We start from the raw sequence: 17,126 nt of genomic DNA on the forward strand, positions 1-17,126 counted from the left end.
CAGCAGATAAGCAAGTCTGGAGAAGCCTCACACAGAGGTGTGTGCTGGGGAAATCACAGCCCCTGATTTGGTCTGGTGGGAGAAGGCTTCGGGAGACCCGTCTGGATTTGGGGTAACCCAGCCTCACCCTCTGGGAAGGAGCTGAGCCTGCCTGGAGCACACAGCCAGCGGGCAATGCCCGAGAGGCTCTGCTTGCACCTGGGCTATTGTCTCATGGTATGGGTTTTTTCCTGTAAAACTATTGTCCTAAAACAAAGAGCATGGGGTTTTAGGAAAGGCAAGGAGTCACTCTGGCTCCAGAGATGGAGGAAAAGGCCTGAGTCCTTGGGCTGGAGGAGGGAGTCGTGGTGGTCTCCTCAGACAGGCAACAGCTGGTGGCTGGATAAGGATGTTCAAAGGAAGAAAAAGTGAGGAAATTTGCAATGGCACCGTTTGCAGCCTCACTGCTGTGCCCAGCCTGTCTGGTGGTTAGATCCCACCACTAAAAATACATCATTTCTTAGTTTAATCTTAAATTATTCCTTAAGGCTGCAGGTCTGGAGGCCCCTGAGCTACTCCCAAGAGAGTTAGCCAAGGATGATTCCAAGAGGAGCCTGGCTCTGGCTGCATCCCTGTGCCTGTGGCCATTAGGTACCAAAGCAGCTTTGCACATGCGAGTCCACTGGCCACATGTGGCTGTGGACTAGGAGCACTGGGCTGGCTCATTTGCATTGATGTATTTAAGGACTGTGGGTTGATTTGTGATCACAGGCCTCCAGTAGGTATATATTGCTGAGGTTCAGTGGATGCTATAGATATGTGTGTGAGTACATATATGGGTGAATATTAATAGGATACAGGACTCAATAATATCTGAGGACGTATATAGCAATATAAGGCAGGCATGGGCACAGCCAGGTCTGTGTGCTGATGTTCCTGGCTGGCAGAACAAGGCAGATATGGGACAATACATACCAGTGTGTGAAGAGTATGCCTGGGCTCGACTGAGTTCATCATGGGATGGACGCCTCTTTCCTACAACAGCTCACAGTAAAACCTGAGCAGGTGTCAGATACAGGAACATCACGAGGTGGGTGAAGTGCAGACCCAGGCAGTGCGACAAGGAGAAAATCGATGTATGTTGTGTAGAGGCAAGCACTGTGTTCAGGTGCTGAAGGTCCAGGCTGTGAGTTTGGAGACCTCTAGAGCCTAATGGAAATAATCACTGGTCCAGAAACGCACCCCGTGTAGCACAGGGGAGCCTTGCATGAAAACTCCTGTGGGAAGTGCGGTGCTGAGCTCCTCGCTGAGTGTTTCTGCCACTTTGTGAGCAGCAGGAAAAAGATTTTGGGATGAACAACCAAGAGCAGGACATGGATAATAACAGCTTAAGGAAAAGTGCAAACTCTGATGGTTGTATGACCAAATGGTTGGCAAATGCATAGGCAGGTCTGCTAATGCAACCCCTGCGGTTAACCAAGCCATCAGTTTATCATCTCCTTTCCTACACTAGACTCCATCCAACTCAGACTGTGTGTCTATTCTGTATCCTAGTGGCACATACTCAGTGTGTTTGGGTTTTTTTTCCATCCATCACCGAAGAGAGGGAAAAGTTATGGCATTAGGAGCTAACCACCTAGTGCTGCTTCCCACATCTGAGATTTTAAACATGTTTCCAGTCCCTGCCTCCTTGCTAAACAGACAGATGCTACCACAGCTTCTAAGCAATGGCACAACAGGCAGAAAGCAAATAAAGGCACAGCTGCAAAACCAGTCAGTATTTGGGCACCACTTACTGGTGAAACACATGCTTTTGCATCTTTCTCCAGCAACGTTTCTTGCACTCACTGAAACACCAACAGGAAGCAAAGCCTTGAATTTTGGGAAGCACTGAGTATCTCAGAAGTTGCTGTCCCCAAAACTATATTCCTCCTCCTTCCTCAAGTGCTTTCCCATCTCTCCAAACTTGCCTTCACTGGCTTTTATTCCTCTCCCACAGGGCAGCCCTGTGGTTCCCAGCGCTGCTTGGCCTGACGCAGCTTTTCGCAGCAGGGGAGCAAATTCCATGCCTGTTGCTGGTGGTGGCATCAGCAGAGGCTGCGGTGGGAGCTGGAACGAGACTCAGCATGGCCAGGACATCACCCTGCCAGGACAGGCTGTGTGCACAGGTTTGTGGCAAGCACCTGCTTTTACTAGACAGAATAAAAGGCTACAGCGGCTTCTCTGGAGGTTGTGGCTCGCATCGGTTTCTTCACCGTGTGGGTGAGACGCAGCCCCTGGGCACAGAACAGAGCCAGTATTTGTCCCATCATGGCTTGCTGGGCAAGGTCCCACTGCGCCCCGACCTGCCCTGCGGTGCCCAAACCTTCACCTGTCCACTCATTTCATTAGCATAATTATGATAAACTTGGCACAATTATTTAGCTTGCAGCTCACTCCTTTCCTACATGCAGGACTGCAATGCTGTCTGGTTTTACTCACTGCCATGGTGGGTATCTCAAAAGCAGCCCCTTCTCCCCACAGTCCCTTGCCTGGATTGCAGAAGAAACAAGCTGGGATGATTTGGGGGGTGCAAACACAGCTTTGGGTTCAGGCTATAAGTAGGGGAGACATGTGGCTGGACAGATTGGAGAGGCCAATGTCCAGCACCCTACGGCAGCCCAAGGAGGGATGGGTGGGATGTCCCTGGCCCTGCCACCATCATCTCGGCACCTCTCCCACTGGCTCACGGCTCCCTTGCACGTCCCGATGCTGCCATCTGTAGCACAGAGCTTCGCTCCCGTGCTCCCTGGAATGGTGCCTGGAAAACTGGGAGCTGAGCAGGGAGAGCTCAGCTTCACAAGGTTGGGTTTTGTAGGAGTCTGAACGGGCAAATCCCAGCCTGGGACTTGGCTTTTTCAGCCCTGAGAGAGGCTGTTGGCTTCTACGTCCGCTGCATCGCATTTTTAATTGTCTGCCAAGGGCACCAGAGCCTGGGATAGTAGCTCTCATTCTGCTTATCTGCTGGAAATAAAATAAACACATTAAATAACATCAGCACTGTGGCCCATACAGTAAGGAGGTTTTAACCGTGAAAGCCATGGATTCCTGTAGGACCAGCCGGGGAGCATCACAGCCTCCCGTGCATGCAGGGATGGGGCCAGCATCTGTTTTTAATGCATTTACGCTGTGAAGAAGAGGGGGATGTGCAGCCATCCCTGCCTTCCCCGGCTCGGCTTCACCCAGCTGTATGTTAGCACATGCTGACTGTCCGTATGAAAACCCCCATCACTGAAATTCATTTCATCACTGCTCATTTCTTGGTGCCTTTCCATGACAGGAAATATCGGACAAAGGCTCGCTCGCCCTGTTCCCAAATCCCCATATTGTCCCTGGCAGGGAAGGGAAACACGGAGCCGGGGCGTGCTGAGCTCAGCACAGCAGCATCCCCAGCCCCGCCAGCCTTGGGGCACCACGAGGTAGAAAAGCAGCTGTGATAGGGTTGGCATCAGCTTGTATCAGGGCAGGCTCTGACCCACAAAGAGTGAACAAAAAAGTAAACAGAGAAAAAGAAATCTCTGATGGTCAAGGTGAAGCTGAATCTCTGTAGGAGCCACCATTTCTCCTCTGCCACCTCCCTTCTCTCTGGACGTTGCGGTGGATGGGACACCCGCTATCTCCCCCACCTTTGTGACTCCCCATCCTTCCTTCATGCATTAAGCACATCTGTCCCCCGCCGATCACAGCCTGAATGCCCGTCTACCCCATCATTGCCGCACACTGGCTCCATCACGTCAGAGCTCCGGATTGCCTGGCCGACGCTGCCTTTGTGCGGGCAGCAGCGGGGCTGGATTAGCCCTGCACGCATGAGTGGGCTGACCCCGCCGGCCGGGCAGTGGGATTTGCTGCTCCCCATTTCCCAGCCATGTCTGACAGCCTGCTCTGAAAAGGAGACCTCAGCCTGCCGTTGATGTTAATCCCTGCGCATGTGGGCTCCTGGCCGGTGGCCCCTATATAGACGCCTCTGGTCGCGCACCCGGGGTGGGTCTGCGGCGCAGGGGCAGGCGAGCAGGATGGCACTGCGGGTAAGTGCTTCGGACAGGGTCAGGCACAGCCTGGTCTGCCTGAGGGGTGATGGTGCGTGGAAAAAGGAAAGCGGCACAGATAAGGGCAAGAAAGGTAGAAATCCTGAAAGACTTGGGGATGCTATTTGTGGTGCTGCCTCTCTGTTTCAGTCCGGTCCAGGCTATCGCAAAACTGTGCACTTCATGGCTTTTGATGAAGGGCAATAGCACAGATTTTTCATCTCGGTTCTACCAGGGCTGGTCTGGGGTAATGCTGCCCTAATGGCAGCACTTCTGGCTTGAAGGGTTTAAGCTGAGACCAAAATACAACAGATGCTTTAGCAGAGGAGATGTGTGCTTTACCATCCATCTCCACCGGGACAGCCGGCAGCAAAGAGGGAACTGCTGTTTCCTGTGTATGTGGTGTGTCTTTTGCTGGGGTCGTCATAATGACGACAAGCTAAGGGTCAAGGAAAGGTGAACCTCAGTGCTGCCATCACCACTCACTATTTGAAAATGGAAAGTCAGCTCCATCAGCTCTCTGTGTTTCCCAGGGGCGAACGCTGGCGTGGTCAGAGCCTTTGAATGACCATGCACGGGTTCCCAAAGCTGCCCTCCAAAAGTAGCTGGGCGTGAGGTTGGCCATCGTCATGTCTCAGCTCCTGCCCAAATGTGTGCATAACCCAGAAATGCTTTGGAAATGGGAAATCACGGCAGAGAAAGAAACGGGAATGAAAGTCCTGAGCTGTGGGGAGGAAGAGGCAGGCATGCAGCTGGCAGTGGAGATGCCAAGGCTGGAGAGATTTTCCCAGTGTGAGCGTTAAGTTTGGGAGAGTGGGATGCTCAGAAATGCAAGATCATTACAGTGCTAAAAAAAGTGGGGTGAAATGGCAAGCACTTCTTGTTAAAATGAGTTATTTAATAAAACTATGAATTATTCAAAAAGTAACATTTTCCAGCTGATTTCATACAAGTCAAGTTTAACCTTGGAGATGGGGGAGCAAGTGAAATGGGGGATCAGCCAGGACCTCATGGGAAGAGTCAACCATGTAACGCTGGATGAGGGTGGGCTGGATGCCACATTACACCCATTCCTTGATGAGTCCTTGTCTTTCACACCCTGCTTCAATGCATCACAAGGTTTTCTGCTTCAGATTTTTTATTGTCCAGGCAGGGAGAGGAACAGACCGTCCCTGTGTCCTGCCAACAATGAGGGCATTTGGGTTCTTCTTTAATTTTTGCTCCCTGATCCCACCCAGCTCTTTAAGCAAGACTTCGGGGACAGCAAATCCCACTTTATCAACTGGATGTTGTAGCAATTTCATTTCTTATCAATCTAGAACTTCTGAGATTATTTAGGAGTGAGAAAAATGCAGGGACAGAGAGTGTGCCTGCGTGGGAAGGTGGGAGAAAGGAGAAGATGATGGGAGGGAGAGAAAGATGGTGCAGTGTAAGGAATAAGCAGGACTGTGCACCTCCCCCACCTTGCCATACTTCGCTGTCACCTCCTCGTTGGCAGTTTGAGGCCATGTACCCAGAGGGGATGTGTCCTGGCTGGAAGAGACCAGTTCCAGCACAAGCACGTAAGGACTCTCTCTGCTCGCAGCTCTCCTGGCTCGCGAGAGCCAGCAGCATCGCTCCACAGCTCTCCGTCACTTCTTTCTCTCACTGTCTTAGGTTTGAAATTAATTTGCTCTGTGATCCTGGAGACCAAATCGCTCTCCACTTTAACCCTCGCTTCTCCAGCTCCAAAATCGTCTGCAACTCCTTCCTTGCCAGCCACTGGGGGAAGGAAGAGGTCAATAACACCTTCCCCTTTGAAGCAAAGGAGCCGTTCCAGGTAAACCTGGGTCACCCCACGGGTCTCCCTGGGTGGGACAGAAGTGACCCAGCCGATATGGGGTCCTCCTCATGGATCTAGCCCTGCCTTTCCTGCCAGCACCATACCCAGTAACAGCCCCTCTCTGGGTCTGTCTCCTGTTAGTATTTCTGTTGTACCCTGATTTGCTGCTGATTTACCCCCAAACTCTGGCACAGACGTAATCCTCGGATGTTGCATTTCCTTTCAATTTAGGCTTTGCATTATCATCAGTTTCTTCTGTCATGAAGTGACTGAATGATAGAAGGTATGATAGAAGAATGATAGAATGAGTAACTGAAGAACTCAGCTATTCCCTCCTTTTGCCCAAAATGGGGGTGAGCAGTGTGTCTGCCAGCTCTGGCAGGATTTGCAGTGGGTTGTAGATGCATGTGCCCAAATCTGGGCACTCACTGACATGACGGCAGCAAGGTCCAGTGAGGACACGTAGCCACATGGTGAGCCTAACACCTAAGTCTCTCTTTCAGGTTGAAATCTACTCTGACCGGGACTATTTCCACATTTTCATCGATGAAAACAAAATCTTGCAGTACAAGCATCGGCAGAAGCAGCTTTCATCCATCACCAAACTGCAGATTCTCAATGATATTGCCATTTCTTCAGTGGAAATCACCAAACGAGACCTTTACTAGAGACCACTCCAGTCTCTGAGACCATTCCCCCTTGTGCTCCTGATCCAGCCAGGGACCAGCTCCTCCCCTTCTCCACCTAACACGTGCCATCACTGGCTAGGGAAGATAGCTACACGTGTGTCCTCATAGTGGAAGTGATGGTCATTCCCATCGCACACCACTAAGACAGCACCCAGCCACGTCGCTAACCGTAGCCCAGATCATCAAAGACCTTCTGCCCCTATGCCTCAGGGTGCACAACGGGCTTTGTAGGTCTTACCACCTTTACTGTTGGACAGCCTGACAGATCACTACAGCATGTAGAAGCCTGCCTCGAGTAGTCTGGACACCTGAATATTACCCTAGAAATTGTGTTTGCCCAAGAGTAGGGTGTGAATTAGCACTAGTCCTCAGCTGGCCGTATGCTGAAGGATGTAATGGGTGTGGATGTCAGGAATGGAAAGGGACATTTCTTTCCACGAGCTGGGTAAAAATGTTACCATGTTTGCCAATAAAATCAAACAAGGAAATCCCTGCTGAGACGTCCCTCACTGGGCAGATCAATCAAGTTATTAATTCCCTGCAAATCTCCAGGAAACTGGCATGAACAAAGGTTGGCGACTGGGCAGGAGCACACAGGCTGAGGGTTGCTTGGTTTTGGTATTGGGAGAATACTGCCTTCTTGCTTTGAGGGCTAACATAAAATGAAAGTCCCTTGTAGGCAGAACAAGGTGATAAGATTCAACTTGCAAGATCTTTCCAGAGATTCCTTTCACCAACTGAGAGATGTTTGCTCAGCTTGAGTCCTGCCAACTCCAGGCTTCTTAGACAGATCCTAAGAGTGATGTAGTGGGTCAGAAAAGGGTAAAAGCTTAAAGAAACACATAAAAGCACGTGATCCCTTTATCATGCACCAGAAATGCAGCTGGACTCCAAACAAAAGGATCTGAGTAAATCAGGGTCTAGAAATTATGATAAGTTTGGAATGAACAAAGTGCCATTATTCCTATGGATAGCCTCTGGCTTTTCTCTTTGCTCTGCTTTCTTGTTTTCTTTTCTCCTCCTTTTTAGTTGTATTTCAAAATAGTCCACTTGTCCTTTGCACCCTCTTCTCTTTTCCACCCTCTCCCTTGGAGCGCAACATATCTCCGACCCCTTAACCGGGCCACAGCAGGCTAAAAGATGTTATTCTTGTTTTGTTTTTAAATTATGCGCATCATAACCATAATGTCTTAGTGTTAAATCTGAACAGGAACTCATTCCAAAAATGCAATTACAGCTGTCCCCAAATCACTCCTTTGTTTCTTAGATATAAGACAGACCATACTGCTGATGCAAAAGGCAAAGACGATGCCACCTTGCCAGTCCTTTCTGTCAAGGAGAAATCACTTGGTAAGAGGTCAACCCTGATCCATCCTTGCCTTTGGGTGAGATGTCTGAAGGTCACAGCTTTGCTCTAGCCTTTTCTCAATGCTCAAGTTGGCCATTCCTAACTCTTACCTCTATTTTGGTTTCAAGGACTTATAAGGAAGAGGTGACTGTGCAGCCAACCACAACACATGATGCCACAAAGTTGATATTTATGAGTCTGCTAAAAAGTTTATAATTTTTTTCCAGACTGTAAAGAACACTAACTAGAAACTATCCTGTTCTCATGGCAAAGAGCACAATGGGAACACAAAAAGGTCCCAAACAGTACCTCCTCACTCCAAAAAGAACAGAAAATATGGTTTGGAAATGGCCACTGTCTTGGTTGCAAGTCAGGAAGGTTGGAGATGGTGAGACCTCCTCTAGCCTGGAATAAATCCGTCACCGCCAGGACAAGAGGGTTGGCTCAGATTCTCATTGTCATGATGTAACTCAACAAACTTTACTCCTGCAGCCATCCCTTCAGTAAAACAGGCACAAACACAGACAAATCAAGCCTGCTGGGATCGCTGTGTCATACATCCGAAAATGCCGAACTGCATTTGAAAGAAATTATTATTTTTATTTGTGCTTTTTTGGGGTTTGATAGAGACAGGTCATTTTTCATGGAGGAAAAGCGATGAAATGATTTATAAGGGTAATACTTTGTACTTATATGGCCACAAACTCCATCTACAGCCACTGCTGCAGAAACGCACCACAATTTCATTGTTCTCCAGATGCGAGGACAAAGGACCACAGACAAACAAGGCAAAAAAATACTTCAAGTACAAATAAATAAAGAGATGCCACAAAAAATCAGGCAGCGACAGAGATTATGCCCTGACTCCTGAACACGTTCCCCCCAGCTTCTTGCCAGCGGCTGATCTCACTCCATTACCATCAGCACCAAGAGAGCCCAATCGCTCCTGACATATCCACAGCACTGCTGCTGGCTTCAGGCTTTTATCTGCTGCCTCCTCCAGCCAAAATACTCCCAAGGGTAAAGGGGTCTTCAGAGCAAGAGAAGTCTGGGGAGCTACAGAGCATCTCTGGGAGGAAAACTTCAGGGCTGGCTGTTTATAGCTGTTTTGCAATTTTATGGGGAATGAGAGATGCCCTCCAAGTCTCTAACCCTCATCTGCCCCTTAAGGAGAAACTCCAGAGGAAAATGAAGCCCCACAATTATGATGGTCAATTAAACTCTCAGGAGGGGGGTTGGCACATCAGACTTGCACAGAGGCATTGCATGCTGCTATTGAGGTGATCAAAGGGAACGAATCAATCCTTCACCCAAATTTTAACCAGCCTTCCTATTTGTGACCTGGGGTTTGAAACTGGGGAGGGAACTGATGGAAACAAGCTCCTGCCCAGGGGTATTTTTTGAAGAGCTGGAGGCCTTTTGAAGGGGAAGGAGCAGAGGCAGCTGGGTGAGCAGCTCTGGAAGGGACCAGCATTTCACTGCCCAACCTGAAGGCCAGGCTCAATATTTTTGCTGTGGCCAAGTGCAGCACAAGAGCCAGGCTGAAATGCTTCCAGAGAGAGTAATTACTGCGGGATGGGATCCACACTGTCCTAGGCAGCATCTGCTTATAAAGCAGCAGCTGCTGCCCTTGAAGCTTACATGAACTGGGGAGGGACACCTCAGAGAGATGCACCTCAGAAGGAAAAGCCCACAGAGGTGGTGACCTCCCATGTGGGCTCTCCCTTCCCCACTGTTTCTCTTCATTTGGGCTGGATCTGCAGAGCTCAGTGAAATGCTCTGGCTTGTCCCCAGATCAATGAGGGGAAAATCAGGCTCGTAATCCTTCGTGCTTGAGCTGTGCCCAGACTCCCAGGGCCAAGGTCCCCTCTGGCAGTGTCGGAGTGCTGCAGATCTCCTGCGGAGCATCTGCCCATGCACCATCAGAGAGAGCTCCGTGGTGTTGCTGACACTGTTGGCAATCATCGCATACCCCAGCAGCAAACCTCGGCAATTTCCTCACAGGCTGGTGAGCAAATGGCTCTCACGTCAGCGGCAGTCACCTCTCATCAGCAGAGTAGCAGCCTGGAGACATCAGGCTGAGTGACGCTGTCTCTGCCAGCCTTAGCAAGGGACAGTTGAATATCAGATACTGGGTCCTTCCTTCAGATTGGAAAGGCAGTGTGAAAAAGGGGAAGGACTTGTTGCCAATGCAGCAGGAAAGACTTCTAGGAAAGCAAAAAGAAGGAGAAAGTCATGCAGGTTGCATCTGCCTCATACTCACTTTCTGACTCGATGCCTTTTTTTTTAAACATGACCTCTACAAAAAAAAAAAAAAACCAAACACAAACAAACCCACCAAACTTTGATGCTGGAGATTTAGCTACTTACTCATAGCGAGAGGGCAGCCCTGGTGAAGAAAGGCAGGAGGAGGGCAGCTGTTAACCATTTAACTAAGAATTCCCTTTATCCTCCCATTTCAATGCCCCCATGAGCATCTCCTGATGGCCAACAGCTGGGCTGTACCAGAGATCTTTGCCTCTCCAGTGATATTAAGCAGCTGTGTTGTAGCTCAGTGATCCTGGACCCATGTCTATGGCAACTCTAATTTCCCACATCTCCCAAGGCCTCCATTTTCCCAACACATTGCCACAGAAATAGCTGCTAGAATTTTAGACCTTATCAGCAAAGACTTTCTTCCTTACATTTCTGAGCCCTTAGCTAAGAGGCTGCTTATTCAACAATGTGGGCTGTCAAACTCCTTAAATGCTCAGGAGCCACAGGTGTTTGCTAGCAGGACTGAGGAACGTGAAGGGCAAATGTTCAGCCCTTTTCTGAAGAGTACAAGGGAAAAAACAAGAGGAAAGGAGGAGTAACTCACAGTTCTGGCTGGGCAGAGGTATTTCTGAGGCACCAGACAGCCCCAGATTGCAGCTAGAAAGGATTCTCTGCTGAAAAGCAGAGTGATGTTTCTTTTATTGCATTTAAGGAGAGCTTTATAAATCCATTTTAACTCTCAGCATCTCCATCCAGTGCCAGCTCAGACAGGAAAGTACACCTCCCAGCCCTGACCTTCCATGCATGGTGGCAGGTACCAGCTGCAGACATTAAATGCAGGCTGGAGGGGAATTATTTTCTGAAAGAAAGGATCTGCTCTAGAGGTTGAAGAATTGGAAGCTGATGGTATCACTTTATTCGGCAGCTGCATTATTGTATATCGCTGTTGCCTAAAAAAAGGGTGACAAATTAGACTGATGCCCAAATTTGCTGGCCCTCCAGTTTTGCAGTCTGTTCAAGACCCTCTTGCCAAAAGTAGACGCAACCTATGATGTTATTCCTTCAAGCTATATGAACATAGCTAGCCAAACCTCTGACTTTACCAGAGCACAAGGCAGGAGATCAGGATGCTTTCTCTGCACCATCACACCATTGTAAGGCTGTCTGGGTCTTATAAAGCACTTTAAAACCACAGGGATCCAAGTAAACTATAAAGAGAAGGAAATATCATAACACCCTTGTGCAGGTGAGGAAACCAAGGCATGTCCAGGAAAGAAGCAGAGCAGAGAAGGGAGGAGGGAACCGGGTGCTTTTGTCTCCAGCCCAGTGCTCTCACCCTGCAGCCCGTGGGTAGGTTTGACTGGGACTTTTCACGAGCTATCAGATGTTGTCCTGAGCCTTAATGAACTGACAGGCTCCATGCCGAAGCCCTCTACAGCCTGCAGCACAGTCCAGGTCACACAGACAAGCCAGCCCCTTGTCTTAAATGAGGGACCAGGGCTGCTGAGCAGCTCATTAGCCCAAGGAGTTTTCCATCCATCTGTACACAGATATCATTGCTGTGGTCTCAGCTACTAACCAGCATTTTTCCGGCTTGTTTCATGCTCCAGCCCAAACAGCGACCCGAGCCACCAACATCCCTTCATTTTCTCCCTCTTCCTTGATGCACCACATGTCCAAAGAAAGGCTTAGCAACGGCTGTGTGATTTATCGCACAAAAAGCTTGCGGCTTTCAAAAATTGAGAGTAAAACTGAGATGCAGCTATTTCACCTCCTAACCTCCGCCTTTGCGCTGAACTCCAGCTATTGTCACCTTTCATTTCTTGAAGTTGCTCTCCACTGCGAACACATACTGGAAACAGAAAGACAGACATGGTCAGCGGCGATGAGAGGGCAGTGATTGTTTCCAGATGAGTCACTGCACAGAGAGAGGTGAAGCACGATTACTAGAGAGAAAAAGTTTGCAACTGATCATGACAGAGTTTAACAACATCTCAGAGCCTCTGCCTGCCTGATTTTCTACAACTCTAGTTGTGGAGATTCCTTCTAAAAGGCTGCCCAAAATAAATAACAGCTCACAGATTATTTTTCTTATCCTATCAAAACATTAAAGCAGGCTGCTGGAGAGCATTCAGACCCAGGATCACATCTCTCCCTGCCTCCCAGCTGATCCTCTCTTGAATCCACAGAGCAGAAATCCTAAGGATTTCCTGATTAGAAATATAAAATATAGGAAAGCTTAGTTTTAAACACATAACACTTCATCACCAAGCCCTTGTTGCAAATATGCTCAAGGTCTAATTCAACCTCATCCCAGGCATACCTGCTTTGTGACAGCTACACGTAAAGCATCACCTAGGCTGAGACTAAATCATCTTGGTCAGAAAGACAAACTCCCTCCTATCGTATTCTCCCAAATCTTTCTCTCCTCCCTGACACTAGCAGACATGGGCCCCCAGAGTGCTTCTTCTCAGAGCCTTTCCTTCCTGCCTGCCTCCCTGCATTTCCCCTCTGCAGCTGGGAAGAGGCGAACAGTGGCAAATTTAAAGCCTTTGTCAGAGACTTCCCCCAGATGGCAATCAGCTGATGGAACCGAGAAAGCTTTGTCATATAAAAAGCCCTTTATTAGCCTGTTGCACCTGGGTATAGAGCACCAGGGAAGCAAGATTGTTATGTAAATCTGGCAGCTGTGCAGGTAGAAGGATAGAGGGCTGACTGCCTTAGCAGCCCCTGCTCTTAATATTGTTTTATCTGCCTCCCTTCTCGGTAGAATCGGTAGCAAACTGCTTAGACTGCTAGAGTTATAACAGGATGAAATGGAGCCCCACAGACCTGGTGAGACCATCAGATTTCCTCAATTACCAAATCTGCTTGAGTTGGGCTTTGCTTTTAGTCTGGTTCTAATTATTTCTTCCCAGGGTTGATGGCGCCTGTATTAATCAAGAGGGTGAAACCAGCACACAAACGTGGACATGGAGGAAATCCTACCACTGCTTCAAGTGTCCCTGATGGCAGTTCGGGGGAGAGAAGGGCTGGATGTAGGCAGTGTCAGACGGTTGCTCTGCGTGTCAGCTGCCACCCTTGCTAAGTCCTGAACTTCTCAAAGACTTGACTTTGTGCTTAGTACCACTTCAAAATCTTGTCTGTAAATTCGTGCAGTGAATTAGAGATCCACAGCACCGATTTCTTCTTCTAAATATCCCACTTTATTATGTAGTACATCTCCATTTAGTGATTCTTCTTTTAATGAGACAGGGTCAAATTCACCTGCTGTGGTCTTGGTTTTGAGTAAAGTCCCCGCAGGAGCACGTTCAGCCCTGCATTCCCCAGCCTGCTGCTTGCCTGCACTTCTGCGCAAAAGCAAAGATATCTGAAAGACAGATTTTTCAATCACACTAATGCCAAAATGGTGTTTCATAGTTCTTGAGTGAGTGAACATCGTATCAGACAAATTCTTCTGTACAAAATTATCTTTTTATTTCAAGCACTACAGTTCCGGAGCACTCAATCTAAGAGGCTTCCAATAAAAAGGACAGAAGATAAGGAATTTGGCACATATCTGTTTATGAAAACAGACGTCAGTGAATATTCTCAGGCATAAAAATGCACGCATTCTCCATTTAAAATCCTCCAAAGGACACTTGAAATAGTTTAAATGTTTCATTCTTTGATGGAGAGGGAAGAATAGCAGGAGAATAAAGGTTTTCACTCTCATAAAAGTAATCACAAACAACAAACATCAATTCCCAGAAGTTTTTTATTTGTTTTGTTATTTTTCAAAGACTCTGAAGTGCACTTGGCATCCTCTCTGTACTGTCTTTGGCCGTGCACAGCGTTGGCCTCTGATCTCCTCCTGGATTCACAGCCGCGCCAATGCGCTGACATCAACGAACATCATGCAGAAGCTATGTGGAGGACCAGGACGGCAGTGCCAGAAATAGCTCGTGTCCCCCCCAAAACCACGGTGCCGGAGCAGCGATGGCCCGGGGACGGAGCGGCCACCAGCAGAGGGAGCAGCAAAGCCGGCTCAGTGGTCCCCAAAACCGATGGCACCCAAGATTTGGGGGGTTTTGTTGCTGGGTTAGAGATTTGTAAGAAAATATCCCAGAGAAGGATGGACATCTTTTTTTGTCCAATACAAATTAGCAAACGGTGATGCTGTTACTATCTCCTGACGGCAAGAGAGACTCAGAGAAGCAGTTTTCAGTATTACTCCCGTTTTTAGCAAGCGTTAGAAATGCTCCCACGGAGCCTCACGGGTTGCAGTGGCAGCAGGGGCCTGTGGAGGGGGAATGCAAGGGCTCGGGGAGCCTCTCTTACCCCCATCTCCATGCCATCAATCGAAAAGTGTGAGAGGCAGAAGGGATAAGTGTCAACGAAGGTGAGTTTTACCCAGTTCTTTTCAAGGGCAGTCCAACCAACACCTCCCAGCAAAACCAGTGGGAAACCATTTCACCAGTGTCAGTGTTCCCCCCCTAACATTGAGCTGGGATGTGCTCCCAGCTCACCTGACACAAGCGGCACCCAGACAATCCACCCCGGTAGCACCAGCCCAGCCCCCGCTTGACTGAGACAAGCCCTAATTTTGTTTCATCTCTGTGAAGTGCGCAGACCCCATCCCACCTACCTGCTGCTCAAGCACAGCGGGGAGGAAAAAGCTGCTATGTCCTCAAAACAGGCCTTTAGGTGAAACCGCGGCAGCTGGGACACATCAGGTATGTCGGGATATGCACTGCTAGGAAAGTAAAGCGCCCTTTGGTTGGGGGCCAGCCACCACACAGGGGGGTCAAGGATGCAGCTCCACTGGGGCCACGCAGGGGTGTGCGTTCCCCAGGCACTGGCAGGGAGTCCCCCTTGTACTCAGCGGGGAGAAAATTTCAAGTGAGAAGAGCTCATGAGCTGCTGTAAGTAGATGCACAACTGGAAGAACTGTTCCACCTTCACACTTTCAAGGTCCACCTGGTCACCAGCATAAGCTGGAAAAGCTTCAGGGTTTCATGAGCTTACACCAGTTCTTGGGCCTGGGACGGGCAAGAGTATCACTGCGGCTGTGTGATACCCAGCTCGTGCTGCAGCGGGAGCAGGGAGGTTGTGCTGAGACAGCTATGCTAAATTTACCCTGCCCTGGGACTCTGATGCACAGTGGGCAGAGCAGGTTTGGGCAGCCGTAGCAAGCTTGGGAGCTGTTGTGAGTTTTTCTGAGATTCTGGCAAAGCCCCAAAGTGGCTGACTCACTCCTCTTCTCAGGTCAGTTCTTCACAGCTGTAACTCCGGTAACACCGGTGGGTTATTTCTGATGTACGTTGCTGTACGATCACAGTCCAGTCCATTAGCCTTCCTGGTGAAGGATGGCTCCTGTCTCCAGTAGGCTTTATTTAGCTTCCACTCCAAAGCTGTTCCGTAAGAGGCGAACCAATGTGAAAAGGGTACGGCATCTCTTTTTGTTGGAGATTCCCCATCTTGAGTTATCTGGTGACTTTGAACTTGTTAGAATCAATGAACCCGTTATAATCAATGCCCTTGTCCTCTCTCTTGGCTATACACAGCATATAGATTTGTCATTTGTTGTTAGAGATGACTTGGCATTTGTGAGTTGTGTCAAGGGACGCAAAAGCAGATTCATTCTAATTATATTGAACCACTCATCAACTTAGTAGTCTAGTCCAGTATTTTAAGCCCTAAAGGTTCCTTAGCAGTAAATCATGTGGGTTACAAATAAAGCGCGTGGTGGAGAAAAAAGAAGTTAACTGTATTTATTAGCCAGAACATTTGGAAGGTAACTTCCTGAACAAAATAGGTGCAAAGAGCCCTGGCACATTTCTTCACTCTCTTTTCTTGTATTCTGTTAATGCCCTAGTAAAACTGTTGACTTAAACACCTCCGTTCTGTTGTTTTCTGTGCGTAATGGCAGGTCTGCTTTAGGGAGCCTGGGCAGTGGCTGGCAAGAGCTTGGGTGCATGGAGATTGCCAATTGCTAGCTTCGACCCTGGCCTGGGTAGTTGCCTGTTTGCGACAGATCTCTTTGCTTGTGGAGCAGCTGTGACATGGCAGCAGATTTTAGGTATCCATGAGAGTATCCGTGCATTTCATGGCATGGAATAATGTGTACCTTGTGCTCTGGGCAACACACTGTAATTAGTTTGTAGAAGTCGTTTGTCTCTGAAGATCTATAAATACACATACATAAAACCAGAAGAGAATAAGCAGTCACATGCTTAAAGCAAATATATTCTAATGCAGAAGAGCTTTATACACTGATCACATTGGCCCCCTCCCACAAATGTGGTTCCACTGCTGATCTTTCTTTCATTTCACGTAAGGCTGACCCAAAGTATTTAATTTCTTCTTTCACATAAATAGACTGAAATGGATGGAGAATTTCCTTCTGAAATGAAGGGCATTCACTTGGGTTGTATTTGTTACTTTGCTCTCTCTCAGAGAAGACAAAGAAAGAAAATAAAATTTAAGCACCTCAGACACAGGTATCAGTTCCTCTTGTCAAACATTTCCCCCCGTGATTCACTGGCATCATCCGAGTAGCTCCAGTCAAAAGCTTCATTTTACAAACCAACCTTCTTCCCCAACTGAGCCCTTCAACATTCTTAAGTGACTTTTCCCATCACCCGTTCTTCCAATTCCTTCAGTTTTAAGAGACAAGACAAAAAGCTGGGTTTTTTTCTGGAGTGCTCCTTGCTCGAGTGGGCTCCCACCCATACCCGCCGTGGTGTATGTTAACCATTGGGGTACCGGCCTCCGCTGGGAAGCACCGAAGGAGGGTGGGTTTGATGTTAGAGCAGAAGTAAGCACTGAAGTGCCTGGGTACCTCCCTGCCTCGCTGTACCCGAGGCCAGGGAACCCCCAGGAGAGGAGAAGGAGTGGGGGACATCAACAAGTGTCCCTGCCTGGCTGGTCCCCGCCTGCTCCCTTCCCAGTCCTGCCCTGCCCGCCCCCTGCCCAGACCCCGGCCG

General features: G+C 48.7%; 1 protein-coding gene across 1 annotated transcript; it reads left to right on the forward strand.

Moving 5' to 3' along the window:
- The first annotated feature begins 4,031 nt into the window (after positions 1 to 4,031).
- On the forward strand, positions 4,032 to 6,533 carry LOC104161892 (grifin-like). Its single transcript, XM_009700468.1, has 4 exons — positions 4,032 to 4,043; positions 5,542 to 5,589; positions 5,668 to 5,862; positions 6,369 to 6,533. The coding sequence occupies exons 1-4, from the start codon at positions 4,032 to 4,034 to the stop codon at positions 6,531 to 6,533; spliced, it is 420 nt and encodes a 139-aa protein (XP_009698770.1).
- The last annotated feature ends 10,593 nt before the right edge of the window (positions 6,534 to 17,126 follow it).

Source organism: Cariama cristata, unplaced genomic scaffold (genome assembly GCF_000690535.1).
Source record: "Cariama cristata isolate BGI_N322 unplaced genomic scaffold, ASM69053v1 scaffold19595, whole genome shotgun sequence".
NCBI classification, from domain to species: domain Eukaryota; kingdom Metazoa; phylum Chordata; class Aves; order Cariamiformes; family Cariamidae; genus Cariama; species Cariama cristata.

Excerpts from the sequence above, each read along its gene's own strand:
- LOC104161892 (XM_009700468.1), top strand. Across the intron at positions 5,590-5,667 it reads GTCCTGGCTGGAAGAGACCA|CTCTCCGTCACTTCTTTCTC; the intron begins GTTCCAGCACAA and ends ATCGCTCCACAG. Across the intron at positions 5,863-6,368 it reads AAGCAAAGGAGCCGTTCCAG|GTTGAAATCTACTCTGACCG; the intron begins GTAAACCTGGGT and ends TCTCTCTTTCAG.